The 25115-nt window shown below is 42.2% G+C and overlaps 1 protein-coding gene across 2 annotated transcripts in view; it reads right to left on the reverse strand.

Annotated features, from left to right (window-relative positions):
• Positions 1-25115, reverse strand: part of LOC119171547 (unhealthy ribosome biogenesis protein 2 homolog) — an 80386-nt gene that overhangs the window by 8646 nt on the left and 46625 nt on the right. The window contains exons 18-26 of one of the 2 annotated variants that reach the window (XM_075892262.1): positions 23004-23265; positions 16393-16662; positions 11399-11512; positions 10983-11069; positions 6228-6506; positions 5389-5676; positions 4874-4999; positions 3322-3429; positions 1787-1984 (exon numbers count right to left, since the gene is read on the reverse strand). In XM_075892262.1, the coding sequence (XP_075748377.1) occupies positions 1787-1984; positions 3322-3429; positions 4874-4999; positions 5389-5676; positions 6228-6506; positions 10983-11069; positions 11399-11512; positions 16393-16662; positions 23004-23265 (1732 nt within the window). The remainder of the gene's footprint in view (positions 1-1786; positions 1985-3321; positions 3430-4873; positions 5000-5388; positions 5677-6227; positions 6507-10982; positions 11070-11398; positions 11513-16392; positions 16663-23003; positions 23266-25115) is intronic. The other variant, XM_075892261.1, reaches the window with a different exon arrangement.

Consider the following 25115-nt stretch of genomic DNA (forward strand, 5'->3'; position numbering starts at 1 on the left):
CGGGATCGAGAAAAATGCATGAACTAACCAAATGTCGAGATATCAAAATTACCAAGAAAACAATAATCAACTGTCTATTATATTACATCAATGTGTTTTTGTTTTCTTTATGAATACGTAAGTCCGGTGATTATTTTCCATATGTGGAGCACTAAAACAGCAAGTTTCATCCTTAATAACTTAATTCACAATGTGACTGCTGCTCAAGACCCCTATGTCTTCAGCTGAAACATGCTATGAAACCATTTATTAAAGAGGTGCTGACTCAAAAACATCATTTGCTGCGGCACACGACAGATAAAAAATTACAGGCCACTCATCATCGACCAGTTTCAGTTTCGGTTTGAGAGAGCTCCAAAAACAAGAAGCCGCTGAGTAGAACTATCGCCACCGAGCATGTGCAGCTCTCGACCACGTCAGCACACAGAACTGCGACACACTTCCGCACGGTCTGCATCAAGAATTACTTTCGAATAAGAAACGGGACTGCAGTGTCGCTAAACACAAAACTTCAAAAGCGTGCACCCCGACCACGCTATCGCGACAAGCTGCTGAGGAGTATGGACTGCAGGAACAAACGTGGCAAGAAAAATGGCAGCTATGACGTCATCATAACTTGTTTTATTGGCTGCAACGTGGTGACGTGAGGAAAGTAGGGGGTCCCCAAAAAGTCCCCTTCGAAGGTGTCAATGGCATGACATAGTCGAGCACTCATGCAAACTTCAAACTTAATTTAAAATATTTTCTAAGCTAAATAAGCTGTTGATATTTTGCAGATGGTATTTGAATGCTCATGGGAATCGACCCCGCAGGCTACCTCGACCGCGAAATTTAGTGTCATTACCTCTTTAATAAGTACCACCACTACCAAGATCACCACATGAACGTGACAAAACTTCTTTTGTCATAAAAATGGCTGGCAACTGATCGTTTGTCCATCGCAATGTAGCAAGCGAGTTTTATGCCAACTTGCACACAGAAGCTGAAACTCTTTATCTTTAACAGCTTCTATTATGTCTGAGCTTGTGAAGCTGCACAGGCATTGCCCAAAGCCAAAATGAAGCTACTGTGTTCCAGATCCACTGTGGGGAAAGCCATGGGAGCTAGACACGATCATAGCATTAAGCAGTTCTGAAGGTGCACCTGCAGGCCAGCATCCAGGGTCGAAACAAAACAACTGAGCACTGAAGCCGCTGCTGAATAAACTTGGCTTAATCATGCACATCCATGGATGGCCACTACACAATTCTGAAGGCACATGGAAGAGACAAAACTACTACTGCTTATTGCCACTTTGAAACCAGTCGCTATCAAGGCAAACATTAAGCAGATGCTGTTTCCAGGCGCTGCATAAAATTTAAAGTGAAACAAAGTATGCTGCAGCCGCTGAAGCCTTAGTTGTCAACAACATAAGTGTGATGAGGTCGTGTATGCCCACGACTTCCTGACTATGCCTTTCTGAGTGCCCGCAGCCCTTTTAGTTGTTTGCAAAAGCTGCTGCCATTTCTTTGCTTCGCACATTTGTGCACTGGAGCACTATAAGAATATTTTGAATTTTAACCTAGATTTGGCCAAATATGACTGAATTAGAAAGTTTCATACCACTAAGGAACACGTATGCTTGCTGGCATATGTGTTCCAATAGCTCTAATTAACAAGCTTTTATTGTTCTGGAAATGGGTATGAGCTTGCCCTGCTACAAGTTTGCATTAAGTCATTAAGGTTAACACAATAGACCACAAGAAGAAAGGGTAGCCAACGAGATGCTCTTGCATTCAAGAAGGATATGAGAAACACAGCTTTGGTAGGCCACCGTGCACCCGACAACCATCACTATCCTCTTGCTGAGAAAGATGCTGAGAAGCCTGGAAGCAGCCACGACAGACTGGCAGAAATGTTCCTGGCTTCTGCTCCACAGGTGCAGTAGGTTGAAGCTGCTCAATGACTGCAAGATTACCACTCCACCTCGATGGGAGAGAACGACCTGGAAAAGAAAAAAGTGAAGTGTAAGAGTAGCAGTCAATGAGTTTACATAGCCAGTGTATTTATTTTTTTATTTACAGTACATCATAATGCTTCCGACGAAGCATTGAGTGAGGGGGGTACAATGCAATAAAGAGCAAGAACAAACCACTGGAAATGTAAAAAAAGAAAAGCTATAAACAGGCAGCAGTAGGCAACACAATAAAAGAAGTGAAATAGTTACACAGTATTAAAACATGTGTTCAGTTTGTGAAATTGTTGAGGCCAGTGATTGTTGCAATGGCTTTGAGATGATCATTCCATTGTACCATAGCACGTGGCAGTGTAGTCAAATTACGTAAAAGCTTGAGCACCACCAAAAATGCATGCAACGCTTATTGATAAACTTCTTAATGCACAAATGGGGGTGTGAATATGCAAGTGAAGAGACAGTAGAACATGAAAGCATTTACGATACGCTATTTTCTTCTATACATAATTCTCAAACATTTGACAAGAAATGAAGCACTGGTGGACACCAGCATAGCATATAAAAGGCACACCTTCCCCCTCCTCCCTTTTTTTTTAGTTGTCACTTGCATCTCAGCACTGGTACCAACTTTAGTTTTTTCTCAAATCGGGGCTTGGTTGGAAGAACAGAGAATTAGGAAATCACACAATTATTCATGATTGAAGACAGTGCTTTGACTTTTCCAAGTGCACAGTAAAGTGTAGAAATAAGAGAATGGGTTCAGTATAGTTAAAAGAGTACTGTGACGATTTGAACACACTGTGAAAGGTACAATTTTCCTTTCCTTGGTATGCAGTGCCAACGCTCTCCACACACAGGAGTCAGGCAATGCGTATAAAATATTTTTTGATTTTGAAGTTTTCATCACTGAGCATCTGCAACACAGCCCCACTGCAATTGACATCATCCCCACGAGTGAAGACAGTGTCTGAATTTGCGAGCTCTGCATTTTACGCACAGCCAAAATCGCAGAAATCACTTTCAGGGTGACTGGAGGACAATTCTTTTGTCAGTGTTTACGTGTACCACGAGCAGACGACATATTTGCTGCTAGTACGTCACCGGTTGCCGTAATCCTGTGACGTCGCACTTCTCTGACACATGACGGAGAAGCCACCCCCTCAATATGAAAACCGAAAGTGCCTTTTTAAGGTAGCAGCAATAAAAGTATATCCAATGTTCTCTCAAGCACCACAATACTCGTTGTGGGTTTCCCAACTTCTGTAATTTTATTTTGAGTAACAATACGAACACATTTAAAATTCAAGTACTAATTATTGGGAGTGGTTATTTTTGTAGAAATTGTCACGCACAAACACTTCACTTACTTTTCTCATTGTCATAAGTGTTGAAAAAAACTTGAGAACATATACAACAAGCTCAGGATGATCAGCAACCTCATACAGACTAAGGATGACAGCAAAGTACTCGATAATCTGAAAAGAAAGCCGAGAGAAAAATAGAGCATTACCAATGCAACTAATAGGAGTACTGCACTTTTATTTTTTCCCCAGCTCTTCTCTCCATTTCATGGATTAGCTGGCATAAGCGCACACTGCCAGAAGCAATGAAGTGCAAGTGAATCAAAATTGCATCAATAGTAGAATAGTAGCATCCAGAATCTCCAGTACATCTTTCATCTTGGTGCATTATTTCAATCAATCACTAATTGAGGAAATCCTTTTGTGACATGTTCTAAAAGTGAAAATGAAAGAGCAATTATATTCTGAATCACTAAAATATAGAGGATTTTGGGTTTCTGCACTTTGCAATCTGACTATAAAAGAGAAAAGAAGTGGTTGGAAGTGATCTATATCATGACAGTGTCCAACACTCGTGAAATTTAAGGATAGCAAGTAGTACGCGTAATAAAGGTTAACTGAGTCAAGTTGATATGAATCTATCCCCTAAAAGTGATGTTGGCTCTGTTGCAATAGTGTGAACCAATGCTAAGCCAATGTCACACGAGCTCAAAACGAAAGCAATGAACTATCTACACAACAGTGCTCACAGTCTGAAACGCAACATCAAAACATTTAGAATAGCGACCATTATATGCAGTTACTTGCTTCAATGATGTCATACGACTATGAATCTGGCCACTAGACGTAAAGTTTGCTCTGACGTAAGTGCTCAAGTTAAAATTATGGCAATATAGCACAAACAGAAGACAGGAGAAATTAAAGCATGCACATTACTTCGCCCTAAATTTACAGGCTCAAATCTGTGAGTTCTGTACATGACTTAGCCATATATTGCTGCATTTCCGTTTGTGAGCACTGTATATAACGATCAAGTATGAGAGCAGAATAACAAATTCAACATAGTATGAGCCTATTTTAGTACATCATTTTTGCTGAGTTGCTCGTGGAATTTGTTACAGCTTGTCATAGGTTTTAAGACATTATCCTCATTGAAAATTTTAAGTCGTTAAGGTTGTTATAACTTTTAACAGTATGACTTGCTCTTAACATGCACAGCACTTGTCAAAAACGTGATGAGGAGCGTGACAGCTAATTACGGCTAAAAAACAATTCTCTTTGGTGATGAAAAGCAACTCTTATCTGAAACAGTATTTAACTATCAAACAATATTTAAAAGATTTGGTAGTCATTTAGGATATAAAAAGATATTATAGAGAATCAACATATTTAGCTTTAACAGATGACAGTTTTCAGACGAAACTTATCTTAATATGTATATTTAGCTCAGCTAGGATTATGCTCAGGCAAGTACCACAGCTTAGTTGATATTATTTGGCAAAAACTGTCTGCTTGTTTCAGTAAGCTGAAATTGGTTCAATGCCCTTCTGTGATTGTGTGGCAGAGATTTCGTGCAGGTTTCTGGATCTGAAGAGCTGCAACTACTGGTGCCACTCACTTTGTGAATTATAGACATGATGTCCTTCGCAGTTCCATCTTGCTTCTGGTTGTCCACACATGAGCAGACAAGCTGGAGAACTTGAAGATGCACTTTCATTGGCACTGACTGCACATCGTCTTTCATCTGTGAGCACAGAAGTTGCTCAGAGTTCAGAAGACTGATATACATATCACTGAGATCCGCGAAATATGACTGTTAAATTTGAAGTAAGTAAGAGCAATAATGATGTTTATTTACCCCAATAAATTGTAGACTAAAAGTAGCTGTTTCACGAAATCACATCGTTCTGTTTAAGTACAACAGATTAAGTAGCTTCGTCATTAACACTTGACTAATGCAACGAGTACATGTGTGCTGACTATACGAGTGCTGTGCTAAGCGGCACAATACTCATTCATTGTGGCAGGTCTCAGAATAAAGTGCACACATATACGCATTCTGCGGCTTGCCGTGTGATTGCGAGCTGGCTGCAAAAACACATATATCTGAAAGCAATCAGCGAAAGCACTTACCAGGGTTGACACAAGTTCACCAAGAATATCTTTCAATTCCGCCAATGTGCAGGCCTGAAAGAATGTCTCCGTAAGCTTGCAGTGCTTGTCTGCAATGCAGTTCTCCAGGGTCAAGGAAACGGTGCCACTGGCTGCCTCTACTGACTCAGCGGCAGCTTTCAGTGCAAGCTGCGTGTAGATCCCTTTTCCCAGTGCTGAAAAAGGAGCTGGCAGTAGTTCTGGGGACCGGGTCCTGTAGTGAGCTAACCGTGCCATAACTTCAACCAGGGTGTCAGCAACTTCACTTGCCTGCGGCATGGATACATAAAAAGACATGAAAAAACAACCTTCTAAAAAAAATCCGTGGCAAATTTTTCTCAAGATAACTGTTCTGCATGTACAGCATTTTATTAAAGCTGTGCTGATTCCCACGCCAAGGAGTGGTGAGTAAGTATGATGTGTATCTTTGATCTATTGCTTGCAAGCTAGCATTCTATGCAACAGAAAAATGAGTGTTCACATATACTAAGCACCTTGCAGTCATTCTGGTATTTTGCTATTTTGTCCAATAGTAAGTTGCTATTTAAAAAGGATAACAAACCAACTACCCCAATACGTTTTGATCATTATGCAACCGTCATTTTTTTAATTATTATTGTTCTCTATTTCAATTATGTGTTGATGATGACAAAGCTTTCTGCAAATTTCGATGTTGACTTTCATTGCTTTGGCACTGCATCATATACTTCCAAGGTTGACTACTGTTGTGCAGAATCATTTTTTAAATCCTGATTACAACAGTACTTTTCCAATGCGTGAACATGAAAAGGCCGCACATGGAGAAATGACTTCACCCTAACCTCTGATTGTTGCAGTTCGGCCGTGGCCATGGAAAGGGCGGCAAGAGTGTCTTTGCTGCAGCAGCTGTCATTGACTTCACTGTCAGTCGACAGTCTATGGGAACAAAATGCGTACTGGGCCTGCAATAGGCCGATAGTGTAGATGTGTCTCCTCATCTCTGTCGATGGCTTGGTGCACCCAAGAAGTCGTCCCAGCCAGGAGTCCGCACCTTCTGACATTGTGTGGGCCATCTTTTGGATGTAGCTTTTGACATCTTCATGAGGCTTTCGGCGCAACTCCTGGTTAATGCACAGAAGGGAGGAGAGTGGCAAGGGAAAGAAGTTAAAAAGAAAAAAAAACGGGGGGGGGGGGAGGGAGAGGATCAATACAAAATACTGAAGAAGATTATCGCCAAGCTATCACAACTTGTCATCGAGCATGCAAGAAATAAAACAGTAGACTCTCTTTAAACAGAACCTGAAGAGACCTGGAAAATACGCTTCCTTTAACAGGAGTTCGTTGACCGAGACAGAGTGCAGTATACAACTACGAAACCAATCATATCAGAGGCAGTTATTCTGTTTAGGCAGCGGTCCTGTTTAACAGATTTCCATTTACTGAGAGTCTACTATACCATATAACAAAGCATGTGTCAATACAAAGTGCGAGATACGCAGTTGAACCTCTTTGTAAGAGGCATGCTCCAGGCAACAGTTCTTGTCTTCTATATGAGATATTTCTTATAAACACGGCACCTGTTATGAATTTCCTTATCAACCCATATTTTACTGTAGGGCACACTGGTCTCTCTTATACCCATTTGTCTCTCATATCAGTGTCTCTTATAAAAGGATTCGACTGTACATAGTAGGTGATGTGCATAACTGCCAACCTAGCAGCTTGAAAGTTTGGGGTACGACAGCTAAGGGGGGGGGGGGGGGGGTTGTATATCAGAAATTATCGAGACTGAGAAATTTGCAGCGCGCATCCGCTGCTTCTGTTCACTGCGATAGCAAACGTACAGCAATTAAGAGCCTCCACCCTTGTGTTTTCGGCATCTGCAGCCATTTCCCCGATGATTGCAACTTTTTTCTTACGTCCACTTCCATAGCGCTTCGTATCCTCACACTTCGGTAAAATTTCCGGAAGCAACGGCCCTGCGTGATCACCAACAGTCCCACAAGAAATCCCGTGAATGAGCATTTGGCGCGAATCGCATTGTCTTCACAGCTCCTTTGCAAGAAACTCTAATTTTGCCCTGCCCTTCCGTAGAACAGTTTTGATGCTGCTGTGTAGCAATGAGCGCCTTTATGTAGGAAACAGAATAGTTAGGTAAGCTAGTTGGTAGGTATAACTTTGAGTGCAAATAAACGACACGGGACCAGTATAACCTTGAATGCAAATAAACGACATGGGACCAGAAAAGAAAGCACACACCCCAAGCGCTAATTCGCAACTGAATTCGGTTGTGGTGTGTGCTTTCTTTTCTGGTACCATATTGTTTTTATTTGTGCACAAAGTTACTCTTTATGAAGACCTTGCTGCTGAGCAAAACGCTTACATCACAGGCACATGTGGTTGAGTATAAAATTTATACTTGTCACCTTTCTGCCAAGCCACAAAGCACGGAAACTCAGCTGTGTATGTGTCCAGAAACATTTGCAAGTATACAGTAAACTACCTTTAAGACGAACTCAAAGGGGCCACCATCATTTGTTCGTCTTATCAGAAGTGCCCTCAAAAACCAAATACTAACATGCCAAGTGCATCTAAATGTGTTGCTTGAAAACACTGAATGGAGTATGCTTACAGTGGGGAGGAAAAGAATAAAAAAAGCATTTATTTGGTTAAAAAGCTTGATGAAATATATGATTTCAAGTAGAGTACTTGCACTAATCTAACGAGTACTCAACTACATGAGTTCATCATAAATATGACTATGAATAAATTGCTACTACATTTTAACAACAGTGTCGCACTTTTTAACAATAGAAGTGTAGCACAACCATATTTCGATGATCGGAAAAATATAAAAAGGAAGAGACAAGCACAATCTTCGTTCGAAGAACAAAAAATTTATTCTTCTGGCTGTTTACCTTCCGAGAGGCTGCTTTACTGGCTTTGCTATTACTTTTGCATACGTCTCCATTGCATACACTCACCTTGACAAAGCCAATCAATATACGCCAAGTGGCTTATTAAAGTCTGCAAGGTTTTATTTAAGGTTCCGATATTTTCTTATTTTACAGGCAAGCTAAAAATTATAGCACAGCACGCGGCCTATAATTGGCAATAAATTATCAAACTCAGCTAAAAATTGTTTTCCTTTCTCTCTACAAATAACAGAAGATGCTCAAAAGTCACTCGCAGCAAGTCCATCTATCAGTCATTGGCTGAATTGGACATGGCCTGCTTGGTAGTCACAGGAATCCCCGCGGGAGGTCACGACTTGTCCACGCGTGCATGCGTGATTAAACTGAATAAGCAGCGTATTCGAAGAAAAAAAAAACTGTGCTCAAGGTCATGACATAGTCACGAGGCACGTGTGACATATTTTTTTTTGCCCTTGCCATCCCTAGCTGCTTAGCTTCCAGCGCTTTTGTTGGGACGAGAGAAGAGAGAATGCGTGTGCAGTGTGCGACAAATCTTTGAAACTCCGCTCGTACTGAACAGATTCTTAAAATTTTTGTGGCGTTGAATTCGTGAGGCAAAAAGTTCTTGTAGGAAATCCATTCCATGGTTACTTGAACAAGTGTTTCAGAACCCTTTAAGCAGACTTTTTTTTCCTTGAGTCTATGGAGAACAAAACAAACATCCCATGTTGCTTGTCTTAAGCAAGAATTCGTCTTAACAGAGTTCATCTTAATGGGAGTTTATTGTACTTCTTTGCTTTTAGCACTGCAATCGACCTCCCAGCTAAATTGTGGGACACACGCCATCCCTATAACCACATAAAAAACACAACTGACGTTTAGGCAGGCGGCATAGGCCTAGCACACAAAATGCGGGGGCCAAGACAGACACATAAGTTGTGGTACCTCTTCCCTCCTTCTTTTGTTACAGTGGCGAGCACATCTCACGGCCGCTGGCCTTCCCCAGATGCCCAATACTATAGTGCCTAGAATATACTTAGTAATACCCTAGGGAGTGGTTATGGTGAACTTGAAGTGTAGTGACGAGAGCTCTTTCGCAGCACCAAAACTGTCCAGCAGGAGAGGCCAACGTGTGCACGTGATTAAAAAAAGGGGGGGGGGGGGGCATGTACCAATAATGGCCATCCTGAAGTGCGTTGCACAGATATAATTAATAGGGCAGTGTGAATACGTGGGACATCTCTGCCCATATTTGTGCATGCATATATATTCACAAATACAAACTTTTTGAACTGTGGCTGGAGCAATTTCAATTTTCTAAACTTTTCTACCCAGCCAGACAGATTGCTGTCAAAATGTTTACGTTTAAACTATATATAGCACAGCGTAGGGCACCATCGTCCCCTCTGGCAACACCTCGGACATTTTATATAGATAAGATACCTTAAGTTATAATACACAACATTGTCATGAACAAGCAATCGCTTGCAATGGCATTAGTAGAAGATCTGGAAAACAGTGCAACATAAGCTGTCGACAGAAAAGGAGAACTGATCACAGTGAACTTAAGCAGACTAACGGACGGGCTATATTAATGAAAGAGCTTTTTAATATGCATGAAACAACACCCGATGCATGAGGTTCATTCCTCGGAGTTGAATGTATGTTATCGGCTCAGCTTCCAGCCCGCCTTTGTGTTATTTTAAGCCCTCAATGGTCATGCCTAACGCGCAGTAACCACAGAAACACGGGGCTGAAACAAGGTTAAGTTTTTGACATTAAAAAAACAGAGCAAGGCAGCCACAATACAACTGCGTCCTCACTAATATAAATGTTGTGATAGAGGCATTTGTACTAGGGCTACTCATGAAACAATTAGGCACATATGCGCTCATATAAGTATCAATGCTCTGGGTGTCGTATCGACTGCTGACATAACTATTGGAAGCTTTTTTGGCAGGTTTGCTATATTTTTAGTCTTCCTAGTGTGCTCGTAGTCAATTTTGATGCAACACAGTTTGAAGTGTTGCATGAAAGCCACACTGCATTCAGTAGGCAGCTAGATGCAAATTCAAATCGTCACCTCCTTGGAGGTTCAAACCAGCAGTGTTCTGGAACAATTTTAGCATGCCTGCATATTCACTCCTGCACCTCGCTGAGCAGCAGGTGCCGAGACACTGATTTAATCTAAAAGATGCAATAAACATGCTAAAAACATGAAATTACATGCTTTCATAGGCTACGATGCACGTGCACCAAATGTAGACGCTTTTGACATCTTTGGTATGACCATTTCAGGTGCAAATGGTGATTCACTGCCAACGAATGTGTCACGTTCACACAGCTTAATTCCAAGGTCTCAATATTAACATTCACCCACCCCGAGAAAATGAAGTAATGTATTTTTTATGTGAGCTTCAGTAATTAATTGTAAAGGACCATTTTCATAAACTGTAATAAACTTCTCTATGCTGCATATTCGCACTACCAATGGCGGCACCTGTTGTGCTTCAAGTGGAGACGCAGTCTTGGTCGCACATGCTATCATGCATGTTTGTTAGAGCTGTGTGAAATTTTGCATGCAAAGCGAATTCGAATATTGAAGTGTGAGTGTGAATTAAATATTTTTCGAAGTTAGTCTTTCGAAAAGAACGTAACAAGAAGGATGCAAAGAGAACATACCAGCACCAATCCCTTGAAAAGAACCAGCGCAGCACTGGTGTGTGCTTTTGAAAGAGGACTCTTCGCAGATGAAACCACTTCTTTAATCTGCAAAACAAGGATAAATGTTAGCTAATGGCCACTTCAAGATGCTGCTTTACGTGTCACATAAATCTAACAACATGCAAAATCATTGAAATCCATTTAAAAACAAATCAGACAAGAAACATTATAGTCTGAATTCAAAAAAAAATCCTAGAAACTCGCAGATTCAGACAAGTGGACTTGTCAACTTCAAATATGACATTATTATCAAACATTCAATATCTAGTATATCTAACAGATGAAGCGATACGAGTCTGACACTCAGCATGAAAGTAATTCCGCTGAACGCAGCAGGCATGTCATGGTAGTATATGCACAGATGAAAAGCGTACCTCTTTTACTACAGAAGTCAACATTCTGACAGTGTTTTTCTTTCGCAACGCTTGGCGCACTAGTGCCTCCAGGATGCCCTCGTAAAGTTGCAGCATTGACTCGTCCTCCAGGGCCTGCGAAACGCGAGAGCACGGTGCAGTTGACACTTCAGGTAATGCTCTCCAATCAATCTAATGATAAAGGACAATTATATTTTAAGTTAACTTTATTTACAGCTATTAGATATTGAGACATGATGAAACATTGCATAAATTGCAATCAGGCATTCGAATAATGAAAATACGGGCGTGATTGCCAAACTATTTAACACTTAGAATTTAAAAGACATGAAACCAGGGTGTCTATCAATTTGATTTTTTGAAATTCTCTAACTTTTCCAGGTTTTCCCAAATGATTTAAAGAAAATTCCATGACCATTACGTTTGCTTGGAAAACCCTGTGCACTGGAAACAAAAATAAGGCAATCTTATAGACTAAGCAAATAAATGTACTGCATGTGCTCAGAATGTTCTGAGTACGTGCAGTAAATATGTATGAAAAATATGTATATATCTGGCCAAAATGATACTTTCGAACCAGAGAGTCAGCAAGCTGGCTGTTTGGCAGAATGCTAACACATGAGTTAAAATTAACGGCAGTTAAAAGTTTGAAGGAGCCCACGATGGTGCAACAACGCAGCCAAAGCTGCTAGGAAATGTAGAAGTGGCCCCATCTCGTGGAAACATGTAAAAGGAGGATGCCCGAGCCCGGCCAGTTCCACCACTGGAGTATATTCTAGTTCACTATAATAGTTGTAGCCCAGGTCACTTAGAAAGTGGATTAGATTGGATTAGATCGGATAAGATCGACCTCTATTTACCGACTTTACTAGTATTTAAGATGTTGACTGGATTGAATATGATGCGACCTGGATTGCTGTGTTTGCTATTGATTTACATCGCCCCTTAAATTTTACACCTCTAATACATACTTTTCAGCAAAAAAATAGTAACTATATACTACTTATGTATTCTGTGCACCATGCTGTCACACAGGTCCCGTTAATTAGGGAGGCGATCGCCGGGCTGATTCCAAGGGCCGAAGTACCGGCCTCCCGAACCACACCACGAAAGCAAGGACAATTTAGAAGTGGTCCTTTTTGGCGCGCCAGCAGACGCCGGCTGTGGCCCAAAGAACAAGTCAGAGCCGAGAGTTGATAAACAAACAAAATTATATTCTCAATAACGGCAGATCAAAAACAATACACAAGTATGCACACTCCACAATAGTTGAGTACAATATGTCACCAATCAAACAACGTACAACACAGTACAATCAGCAACACTCGAAACAACAGACATTGACAACAATACGCACTACAATGCAGTCGCATGCATTGAACAACCAAGACACTTAAAGACTAAAGAGATAGAAAACCTATTCAGTCCAAAGTTCTTGGAACAAAAGTCTGGATGATACTCTTCCGAGAATCACTCACTCAAAGTCCAGCGTTGTTGTCGTTCCGCTGCCCCCGAAGTTTCTCTTCCAGGAAACCTCGCCAAAGTTTCTCTTCCAGGAAACCTCGCGTCTTCAATTGGCCACTCTCCAAGCTTCAAACTTCTTCGCCGGAAACACGTCGGCTTCACACACGCAGCTGTTGCCACGCGTCTTCGCTCGATAGCGGTAAACCCACACACTCTTGCCTGTAGCTCGAGTCGTCACCCCTCAGGTGGAAATCATCTTCTTCTCCTGCTTTGTCTCTACGGACAAAACCTTCGCCGACTACACGGCGGAATCCCCACGCGCTGTGGCGCTAACTTCCGTCTTCTCCTGATCTCTCATCTCGGCTGCTCGGTTAAATACCTTCCGCGCGAGATTCCAGAAGGTTCTCATCATTTCGTCAGCGCGATACGCAGCGAAGGCTGGGGAGAGGGTGAGACGATACGAAGGCCGTCTGCGAGGGATGACTCAACCCGGCATCACCACGCCCCTTTCCATCTAGAAATTTCGAGGGTTTGCTCGGCCGCCGATGTGGAGTGAGGACAATCTTCTGCTTTTGTTTCCGCCAGTCCGGCACGCACGTTTCGGGAACTCCGAATGACCGCGATGCGGCCCGATTTTCGTCCATTTCTGCGCACGCGATGACTTTTCTTTTAAAAGCGGCATCGTGGTGCACTCGAGTTTTTGGAGTTGGCCCTTCCACGCCGTCGATGCTAATGCACTACTAGATGACGAACTCCTCAGCACACGTACAAAGTGCCGCACATGGGAAACACATAGGCAGAAATGGCCAACGCGCCATGCCGACGCACGTAGGGGGCGGCCATTTGGGATTTGCCGATGGCAATAGATTGACTGTAATTTTTCTGTTCGTACTCGATTCTAATGCGCATGCGATTTATGAACTCGCTTAACCGGAAAAAAGGTACGCGTTAGATTCGAGTAATTACGGTAGTTATTAAAGCGATGACGTTTGAATATGTGTTTAAGAGAATAAATCTGTCTGGTCACAACAGCTCTCTCAATTTCACAGATTTATCACAGATGCGGGCTGGTTACCTTTGTTTGTGTACTCTTCTATGGACATAACATTAAAAGCTAATCACAGAATTAATAATGCTATCTCAAAAAACTGAAACGAGAAATTTAGATGAAGTTACTCAATAATACCCTTGAAACGAGAGCTACCAGCAATAAGTGCATAGCTGAGGATGTTTGCTGTTGAATCGCGAAAATTAATAATGACAGTAATAATAATAAAAGGCATCACATAGGCCATGAAGCCTCTGCTGATGGCAGTTCTATTCGAACCAGAAGGCCTTCAAGACGAGCTGAAATAATGGTCAAGATAAAAATGCACAAATCTACCAACGTGTGTGATGTTGTGGTTGGAAACTCAGATGTGCTGTACAGTATGTAGGAGCAACAGACATCACTTGATTGATCGATATGTGAAGTTTAACATCCCAAAACCACCATATGATTATGAAAGACGCCGTAGTTCAGGGCTCCAAAAATTTAGACCGCCTGGGATTTTTTTAACATGCAACGAAATGTAAGCACACAAGCTGCATTTTCGCCTCCATCGGGAATGGAGCCACCGCAGCCGGGATTCGATCCCGCAACCTGTGGGTCAGCAGCCGAGTACCTTAGCCATTAAACCACCGCAGCTGGACGAGCAACAGACATCGAAATAGTGAATGTACCAACATGGAAGCTAAGGAACGCTTTAGACAACATGAAGGACAAGAACTAAGTGAAAATTTCAACAGTCTTTTTTACGCTTCAGGCTGCCACAATTGTGACAACCAGTACATCGGTGAGACCACTGATTTCAAGAAGAGTTAAACAGCACGAACATGACGTCAGCAAACAAAACGTGACCTCACATTCCGTCGCTAAACACGTCAAATATACAGGCCACCAAAATGACTGGTTGAAAAAAACACATCAATACACAGAAACACATCAATAGCGATCTTCAAAATGACTGTACTGTGCATGCTGTTTCTATAATATGGAGTTTTTGTTCCATGGTTATGCTTGAACACATGGCGGCTGGATGGGGTGCCTTGAGAAAAAAATATGTGCCAGACCAGTCAGGCCCACATAGCTCGTGAACATGCTTATTAATACTTTCATGACTGTGTCTACTTCATCGATAGTATGTTATTGGCGACTTCAAGTTCAAACTTCTATCATAATCACATTGCAGTTCCGGTATGGTATACCCCATAAGTTATTATAACTTCTGAAGTTGAAGTTTTGGTGCACTTGGAGCACTTGTGAACCACTAATGCCATCCCAAGGGTAAAAAAAGAAGTATTCTATCAGTTTCACTTTTGAGTTTTCTTTTACTGCAGCAGAAGGATTTTCAAGGCTCTTCCAGAGTCGGGGAGGTGAGTGCTCGTGCTTACAGTCTTGGTGTTGACGTCGCTCAAGGGTGCTCCATGGGAACGGTGGATGTGGATAAATTTTGATAAATGTGAGCCACAATCTCTTGATGATGGTAGCACTACTAACACAAAAGACGACTCCAATTGGTCAGACACTTCAGTATAGATGGTGAAATTGTATATAACTGGGCCAGCACATCAGCAGGCATTGTCATTCAATTTCACTCTCTACTTGGGCTGTTTCGCTGCTGTGCATTGTTGCAAATAAATGCGGTGCGTACTCATGGTAACAGCTCTCATTTGCAAGGCAACAACTTAGTTCCTGTGCGAGCACTTGGTGCTGGCCACACACATGCAAAAAAAAAAGAAGAGGGAGAGAGAACAGTTTTCTTCACTACAACGACCCGCAGTGGACCTTGACCTAGCACTCTAGAGTGCCGCACGATAGCTTGTTCATGTTGTTTTTTGTAGGTGAAGTCCTCAGAGAGATATGCAACCACAAAAATACCTAAGTATGTGTGGATGCATCTTTCCAAAAAGCCAACAACAGTGAGGGATGGATTCTGGAGGTTGGTGACTGAAAAGGAGATGGGCAAGTTTGTCGGACATCTTGTGCACACAGATGTCCCAGTCCTGCATTGCTATTGCAGTCGAGGACATATATTTCCAAGCCTTCCTCCATCTGTCAGTGATATCAGGAACAAGGTTCAAGGCATAGCTTGCCTTCTTGAGTGCCTCCAGAGAATGAAAGTATTGTGATCCGCGGGAAGCTTCACCGTTAGTTTTCTCCACTGCAACACATGAACGATTCATTCGCACTATTTTTCAACTGCGTCAGGACTTAGCAAACGGTCTGCGAGCCATCTGTTTGAGACCCCTGCTCTAAGTGCTAAAATTAGACGATCAAGTCAGGCAGGTAAACAGTGACCTGTCAGAGTAGAAAAGAAGGAATGGCGAGAGAACTTAAGTGCAATTAAGAGCAGCAGACAGTTAGGTGGTGCCGTAGGTATCAGAAAATTTAAAGACAGGAGAATGAGTAACCCGAAATAGGGCAGGGATAACTGAAGTTTGCTGGTGCTTATCTTTGTCCTAAAGCAGGCACTGTGAAGACTGCTTGCCTGACAGAGGTTGCCTTGGAAGACTGCAACTAGCCGGCTTATCAAGGCTCCACCGCTGACGAAGTCAAGAAGCCAGGACCTCCTGGGGCTCTGCAACAGTGCAGAGAAGGTTCCCACAGCACTTTTCACAACCGCCAGTCTTTTCTCCCAGAGGGGGCCGCTTTTCTTCTCCACAGTGCCCTCAAGCAGAAAGGTGACTGCCAAAAGGCCAAGCATACACCGCAACTGGTTTCCCGGAAACAGGCTGCCCAAGGGGAGGCGGTCCAAGGCCTGAAGGGAAAAGGTAGCGAGAATGCAGCAATGCTTGAAAGCATACCCAACATGCCTTTGATGCACACAAATTATGATGAATTTTTAGTAGAATAATGTAGGCAACATAAGTGGAAGTGATATTCAGAAACTCCGCATTGTGTCCAACTACTGCACCATTTCCTTTGCTTGTCCGGACTTGGAGGATGACCACTTGATTTTTCAAGATGTGTACTTATCTCGCTTTGTGGAAAAGCTGCATTAACACATTTCTGTTTTTGTGTATTCTTATTGATACACCCTGCTAATGTCTGTTGCAAATTTGTATTCTGCCACTGTTCGCACACTCTCGGAAAGCTGCATGCATCTAATGGTGTATGGGAAAGCTTGCTAGTTTAAATTTATGTTCATTTCTACCGTGAAATAAACATATAAGCACTAACAAAGTCGAGGAATCATCAGGGTTATGAGTGCCTATGGTCCTCAAAATAAAACTGACCTTCTGTGCCACTCATTGATGGAAACAGCGTTTTTAAACGTGGTTTCGATGCACCAGCATTGGAGTACAGTAGAATTTTGATGACACGAATTCGAAGCGAGCACGCAAAATATTTGTATCAGCCCGAATTCATATGAACCACAAACAAATTAAGGCTGATCATGAAGATGAACAAGAACTTTATTGGGGTCAACTACTTCTTGTTGAAAAAAAAAAAGTCCATGATGTTCTGTTCAACTTTTCTGCTTTCACCCCCTTTCAATAAAGTGCTGCGGTTTTCTAACTCATGCTGCTGGTGCTATCAGATGCGTTCACACTTGGCATCAAAGGGAGCAAAAGCTGCAAAACTTATTCAAAATCTTGCCTGATTGAACCCGTGTACCATCCTTCACATGCTTACGTCAAATAACTCACGGCCCTCAGTCCCCAGCAGCTGCGAAGCAACTGACCACGGCGGCGGTCAGATCTGCAACGCAGCAGAGGGTGCTAAGAATCTCTGGATCCGGACAGGCCGCCATTGGAACCTGAACTTGGCAACGTTTAACGCTAGAACCTTATCTAGTGAGGGAAGTCTAGCTGTACTATTCGAGGAGCTAGAGGGTGTTAAATGGGATATAATAGGGCTCAGTGAGGTTAGGAGGACAGATGAGGCCCATACGGTGCTACAGAATGGGCACGTCCTTTGCTACAGGGGCTTGGCAGACAGAAGAGAACTGGGAGTGGGGTTCCTAATTCACAGAAACATAGCTGGCAACATAGAGGAATACTATAGCATTAATGAAAGGGTGGTAGGTATCGTAATTAAACTGAATAAAAGATACAAGATGAAGGTAGTACAGGCTTACGCGCCTACATCCAGCCATGATGACGCTTCAGTTGAAAGCTTCTATGAAGACGTGGAATCGGCAATGAGTAAGGTAAAAACACAGTATACTATAGTGATGGGCGACTTTAATGCAAAGGTAGGGAAGAAGCAGGCTGGAGACCAGGCAGTAGGAGATTATGGCATCGGTACTAGAAACGCCAGAGGAGAGCTACTAGTAGAATTCGCAGAACGCAATAATTTACGGATTTTGAATACCTTCTACCGAAAACGAGAAAACCGCAAGTGGACATGGAGGAGCCCTAATGGCGAAAATAAGAACGAAATAGACTTTATAATGAGTGCACACCCTGGAATCGTGCAGGATGTGGAAGTGATTGGCAAGGTACGATGCAGTGACCATAGAATGGTACGGTCTCAAATTCGCCTAGACTTGAAGAAGGAACGACAGAAACTGATACGCAAGAAGCCAATCAATCAACTAGCACTGAGAGGGAAAGTACAGGAATTCAGGGTGTCGCTGCAGAACAGGTACTCGGCTCTTAGTGAGGAAACCAACCTTAGCGTAGATACAATGAATGATAATCTGACGAGTATCATTACGGAGTGTGCAGTGGAAGTTGGAGGCAGGGTAGTTAGACAGGACACTGGCAAGCTTTCCCAGGAAACGAAGAACCTAATTAGGAAGCGTCAAATCATGAAAGTGTCAAGTACAACAGACAAAATAGAACTGGCAGAGCTTTCGAAGTTGATTAATAGACGTAAGGTATGCGATGTAAGAAGGTATAACATGGAGAGAATTGAACACGCTCTGAAAAACGGAGGAAGTGTCAAAGCATTGAAGAGGAAACTTGGGATAGGCAAAAGTCGGATGTATGCACTAAGGGACAAAGAAGGCAAAATAACTACCAATATGGATAGGATAGTTAGAATAGCGGAGGAGTTTTACAGAGATCTGTACAGTAGCCGAGACAACCACGACCTTAATACTATAAGAACTAGCAGTAACCCAGAGAACACCCCACCAGTAATGATAGAAGAAGTCAGAAAAGCTTTGGAGAGCATGCAAAGGGGCAAAGCTGCTGGTGAGGATCAGGTAACATCAGATCTCCTGAAAGATGGAGGACAGATTGTGTTAGAAAAACTAGCCACCCTGTTTACGAGGTGTCTCCTGACGGGAAGAGTACCAGAGTCTTGGAAGAACGCTAACATCATCTTAATACATAAGAAAGGAGATGACAAGGACTTGAAGAATTACAGGCCGATCAGCTTGCTCTCTGTAGTATACAAGCTATTTACAAAGGTAATTGCTAACAGAGTAAAGAAAACATTAGAATTCAATCAACCAAAGGAACAAGCAGGATTTCGAACAGGCTACTCAACAATTGACCACATTCATACTATCAATCAGGTAATAGAGAAATGCTCAGAGTATAACCAACCACTATACATAGCCTTCATAGATTACGAGAAGGCGTTTGATTCAGTAGAAATATCAGCCGTCATGCAAACACTGCGGAATCAGGGCGTAGATAAAGTGTATATAAACATTCTGGAAGAAATCTACAGGGGATCAACTGCTATCATAGTGCTTCATAAAGAAAGCAACAGAATACCAATCAAGAAGGGTGTAAGGCAGGGGGACACAATTTCCCCAATGCTATTTACCGCATGCTTACAGGAGGTTTTCAGAAGCCTAGAATGGGAACAGTTAGGGATAAGAGTCAATGGAGAATACCTTAGTAACCTGCGCTTCGCCGATGACATTGCATTGCTGAGTAACTCGGGGGACGAATTGCAACTCATGATTACGGAGTTAGACAAGGAGAGCAGAAAGGTGGGTCTTAAAATTAATCTGCAGAAAACGAAAGTAATGTACAACAACCTCGGCAAGGAGCAGCACTTCGAGATAGGTAATAGTGCGCTTGAAGTTGTAAAAGACTATGTCTACTTAGGGCAGGTAATAACCGCAGAGCCGAACCACGAGATTGAAGTAACTAGAAGAATAAGAATGGGGTGGCGCACATTCGGCAAGCACTCTCAAATCATGACAGGTATATTGCCACTATCCCTCAAGAGGAAGGTATATAACAGCTGTATCTTGCCGGTACTTAGCTACGGGGCAGAAACCTGGAGACTTACAAAGAGGGTTCAGCTTAAATTGAGGACGACGCAGCGAGCAATGGAAAGAAAAATGGTAGGTGTAACCTTAAGAGACAAGAAGAGAGCAGAGTGGATTAGGGAACAAACGGGGGTTAAGGATATCATAGCTGAAATCAAGAAGAAGAAATGGACATGGGCAGGGCATGTAGCGCGTAGACAGGATAACCGCTGGTCATTAAGGGTAACTGACTGGATTCCCAGAGAAGGGAAGCGGGTTAGGGGGAGACAGAAGGTTAGGTGGGCAGATGAGATTAAGAAGTTTGCGGGTATAAATTGGCAGCAGCAAGCACAGGACCGGGTTAACTGGCGGAACATGGGAGAGGCCTTTGTCCTGCAGTGGACGTAGTCAGGCTGATGATGATGATGATGACCATCCTTTATCACTGTAATGTTGAAGTAATTTGATAATCATTTCTAATTTGTCTGGAAATGTTCTTTGTCGTTTTATCAAAACTGCATTTTTGATCATCATGTAGTTTTGGAGTGATGATACCTCTAGTCATACTTATCCTATCGCATTGATTCTTGTTTTTTTTAGAAAAGCGGACAAATGAGGACTGCAGTAGGCCTAAAATTTGAACAAATAACATGAGACATGTTTTCCAAAAGTAATAATTGCTCCAAGGTGTTACTGAAGCATTTTGCTTGCAAATGTTTGCCATGCTGTAACTTTGGCTCAAACCACTCTAGAACATTCATTCTTGTACCACTTCAAGCTCTGACATCACAGGATCATTTTCATATGCCAGTGTCTTTGATGACAACCAGCATTAAAGAGAAAATTTAACTCCCAATCAGCCAATAGAAAAAAAACACGAATTTCTCTATATTTTGAAAAGTACTAGTTGCAGAGAAAAAGTAATTGCATATTTGAAATCAGCATGTCAAAATACATAAAGCATGCAAGTTTGATCAAAATGTACCCATAACAAAAAAGTTCTTCAAGTGGGGTGTCCTCCCTTAAGCGGCTGGAAAAACGCTTCGTGAAGTCAACATGAAAAAAAAAAAAATCAGCCCCAGAGAATTAACCCTTGAGAATTCAAGTGAAAATGCCAAAGCGGCGACAAAACCACGTCCGCGCCCGTCGGAAATGTTCACATTTGTTCTGCCCCTCGTATACGTGCTATAGCCACCATCTTCGTCACGTGAGAATTTATTCCTGAGCATTAGAACCCCTACAGAGTTCTAGTTATGCATGCAAAGCACTGAAAAGAAACAATTTACACCTTTACAAATGCTGTTGATGGAGATAAGTCAGAAGAAACGACATGAGCAGACGCACCCGCAGCAGCAGCGACGGGTTCAGCCAGCAGTGCAAGAGCGAGACACATTAGGGCATGCCGACTAGCTGCTCCTGCACCTTCTTCTACTTGCGGTGTTCGCAGCATTCTCAATTCAAACCAGGCTCTCGATAAGCGCATATTTTTTAAGGCCATGAGCTTTGTCTCGCTCACGGGTAGTTCGCAATTGCGTCGATGCGAGCCGCCGCCGCCTTTGCCGCCATGTTGAACGTACAACTGGTTGTTTAAATTGGTTTAAATCATGTGGTTTAAGAGCTAGCACAATCGGTGCTGCCAAAGTGGTAGCAAAAAGGCGATCCGCTATCGCGTGGTGACGAAATTGGTCTCGGATAAATTCTTTCGCGTTGGCCTCGTGGCGTCATTTTCCGGCCATTTTTTTCGGTGGCGAAGCGAGAGAAATTCCAGTGCATTTTGTTCCAGTGCATTTGCAATGCAATTCCAGTGCATTTGCTTCCTTCGAAGCCAAGTGTGAAAGGGCCTTCCTCCTACACACAAGCTGTGTTGCGCCGCTCGCGTGCTGCCGTCAATCGCACATTCGTATCACTCGTGGTTGCTGGAGAAATCGTTCGTATAACACCGAATCACGGTGTATTTTATATAATGTAGTCCATCCGAAGCAAACTTAAAATTCGTATCATCACAAATTCGCATCAACCGTAGTCGTATCATAGATATTCTACTGTATTCAGAGAATGGCAGTAGCACAGTCATGAAAAAAAAAAAAACTACTGTTTGTCAGACACCAGTATGGAACCTCATTTTTTGTTTATACAGAAAAAAAACCTTCATTCACGCTTGATTTTGTGGTTACAGTGGCTCTTGCATATTGGTTGTCAACAGCCTCCAGGCGGAATCACTTCCATGTAGCTGCTCAGAGTATAGTTTTGAGCTAGAGGATGTCTGGTAGCCATTGGCGTGGCACTGGGCCAAAGTTATTGGGGCGAAGCTTTTGTATATGCTTGAATACAATCTTGACATACGAAAATTTAACTTTGCTGCCAGTATCCCTTGCCCCAAAAGTCTCTACATTGAACTTAGTCGACATTATTTTCTGTGCAATGCAACACTAACCTTTTAATGCTGGATTTTATTTTTCATTACAGAGCTCTTACAATAAAGTTTCGCAAAAACAATAAAGTTTCGCAACCAACCAACCAACCAACAGAGCTCTTGGGTAGCTCTCAAAAAAATATTTTTGAAGAAACATGTGTTTTGGTACTGTGTACTGTAGGAGATAAGATTTCTTGCAGAAGAATTTGATACCATGCACTATAGCACTGTCAGGCATGTTCTGTGACAGAAAAGAAGTACTAGATCATATGAAAACTACTACATTTCCCATAGGCAAAAAAGTTATAATAAAGCATTTATAAATTTGTTAGCATGATTACACTGAATGCAGTTTCCTGTACGTACCACTGTACAATCAATTTGAAGTCGAATATGTTGGACTCAATGATGAAGAAGGACAGTAATAGAAACACGAAGAGTTAGAAATGAGCTAAAAATTCAACAATCCTAGCTAATCTTGGCTTATTGCTCTGAAACAATAGTACAAGCCGCCTGCTGTGCTTACCTCCAGTAAAAACGAGACGTCTGCCACAGTGATTCTCTCACTGAAGGTCTCCGAGCTCGTGGCAATGATGGCTGCCAGCTTTTCAGAGGCAGCATGAATGGCTTCCCACATCTTGTTGAGGCCTTCCGAAGGCAGTAGCTGTTTCGAGCTGTAGTCGGCCTGTGGAACAGTCTCTGCATACTTTTCCCACTTCACAGGTCCCGAAAGGACGTCCACAAGTGCCCGACACAGACCTCTGGGCTCTTCTTCAGAGTCAAGCTTCCTGTAAAAATGTCAAGTGCAGTGACATTAAACGTGGTACCCAAGAGATTTATTGCTTTGTACTAGTACACACTAATTACAAGCTGCAAAAGTTTACCAGCTGTGGTGGTTAAGCGGCTGTGATAATTATTTGTTGAGCTGACCTTAATTCTGCTTCCACCACTACGTGAAAAGAGGCTATCTCAGTACTGTTACACTGGTGTCGTCAAAAAGAACAACTTTTTACGCAACCTTTCTTGTCCAAGAGAAAATAAAAAACTGCGCATGACTCATCTCACTGGAAAATGGGAACTTCAACGCACACGAACTAACTATGGCAAACAGATGTTATGCTACTTATTGCCATACCATTGAACAGTACAAACTAAATTGTATATAGCCTGCCTTGGAGGTAGAAACTTGCAAGCAGTCCACTTTAGGGAAAAGGTGGGTGTTGTTATCGGCACTGCATATGTGTACACATATGCATTTACATAAGCATGTGTCTGTGTATGTATATAGATGCATGTTTGCCGTTATTTCTGTGCGTATTATGGCTACAATACACTATTAAAAAATGTTACACTGTAGGTTAACATGCCTTTTTTATGTACAGTTGCATTATAGTATTCAATATGTCAAAATAACTTCAGGTCAAAGGACAAAGTCAAGTCTACGATTGCTGCTCCATGTTGTTTTCTGTTAGCGTCAAGTTCAAGGGACCGTGGGCCTCGTCAAGCCATTTTGTGGCTTTCAGCTCATGGCCCTCAACATCTGCATTTTTTCGGAGTCTGATGCCAAAATAAATGATTCTGATTCTGGTGATGTTGGGTTACTAAGCACTTACAACACACAATACTATGAAGGCACCATTTTGAAGACAAAGCTGCATGTGTAACATGTTTTGGGTGCAGACTCAGGAACCTAAAGTGGTTAAAACGAATTTGTTACCTCAGCTATAATGTGTCTTATAAATCATGAGCTTATACCAAATGCAAAGACTCCCAAGTCACTAAACCTTTTGATTTTCTTAGAATTGAGACATTGTATACTGGACATAGCCATGGCCACGTTTGCCAGACAGGCACTGAAAAGTATTTGCCACATGCATCTCTTTTTAAGCAACATGCTTACTGCCACATATACTGCCACAGAGAGATTTTATGCATGTAAAACCAGTTCAATGACGATGGTAGTCATCCATTGCTAACAATTACTGCGGCACGCCCTAACCTTTTTTGAGAGGAGAATGTTGCATTTAAGCTTGAGCATAAACAGCTGCATAGCACCTCTGATCCATAAAAACATGCATATTTTTCACAAATGATCACCCTCACACATAAAGCAACTGTCTGAGATGCTGTGAGCTGAGCAATACGTTTAATAGCTAATGCTACTAAAATGCTGACCACATCATACATGGGTAACTACTAGAAAATGAAGACACCCTGTCGGCTTATTGAAATTTATAAACACCGAAATCAATATGCCCTTGTGCATCAGGATATCGACCTTTCACGAATGGCACGGATATGAGTTGCACTGTTTACACATATTGTCAAGGGATCGTGACGTGGACGAAGGGAGCAGAATGTCAATCGAAGATGAAACTGTTTGTTTGGGCTGAACTTGTGACCGGTCAATAAAAAGTCAGACTACAGCGATACACAATGGCACCAATAGCGGCGAACAAAGCATTACACCGATACACAATGGCACCAATAGCGGCGAACAAAGCATTAGCCGTCGATCAACTGACAAATGCCAAAGTTCATAGACATTTTTACATGTGCCTTCGAATATTTCATTCTTATTACTGGTCGTCAGACAAGCTCGCGAATAATCTCGAGTGTTCGTGTCTTGTGGGCAATC

Source organism: Rhipicephalus microplus, chromosome 4 (assembly GCF_043290135.1).
Source record: "Rhipicephalus microplus isolate Deutch F79 chromosome 4, USDA_Rmic, whole genome shotgun sequence".
In the NCBI taxonomy this organism is placed as follows: Eukaryota; Metazoa; Arthropoda; class Arachnida; order Ixodida; family Ixodidae; genus Rhipicephalus; species Rhipicephalus microplus.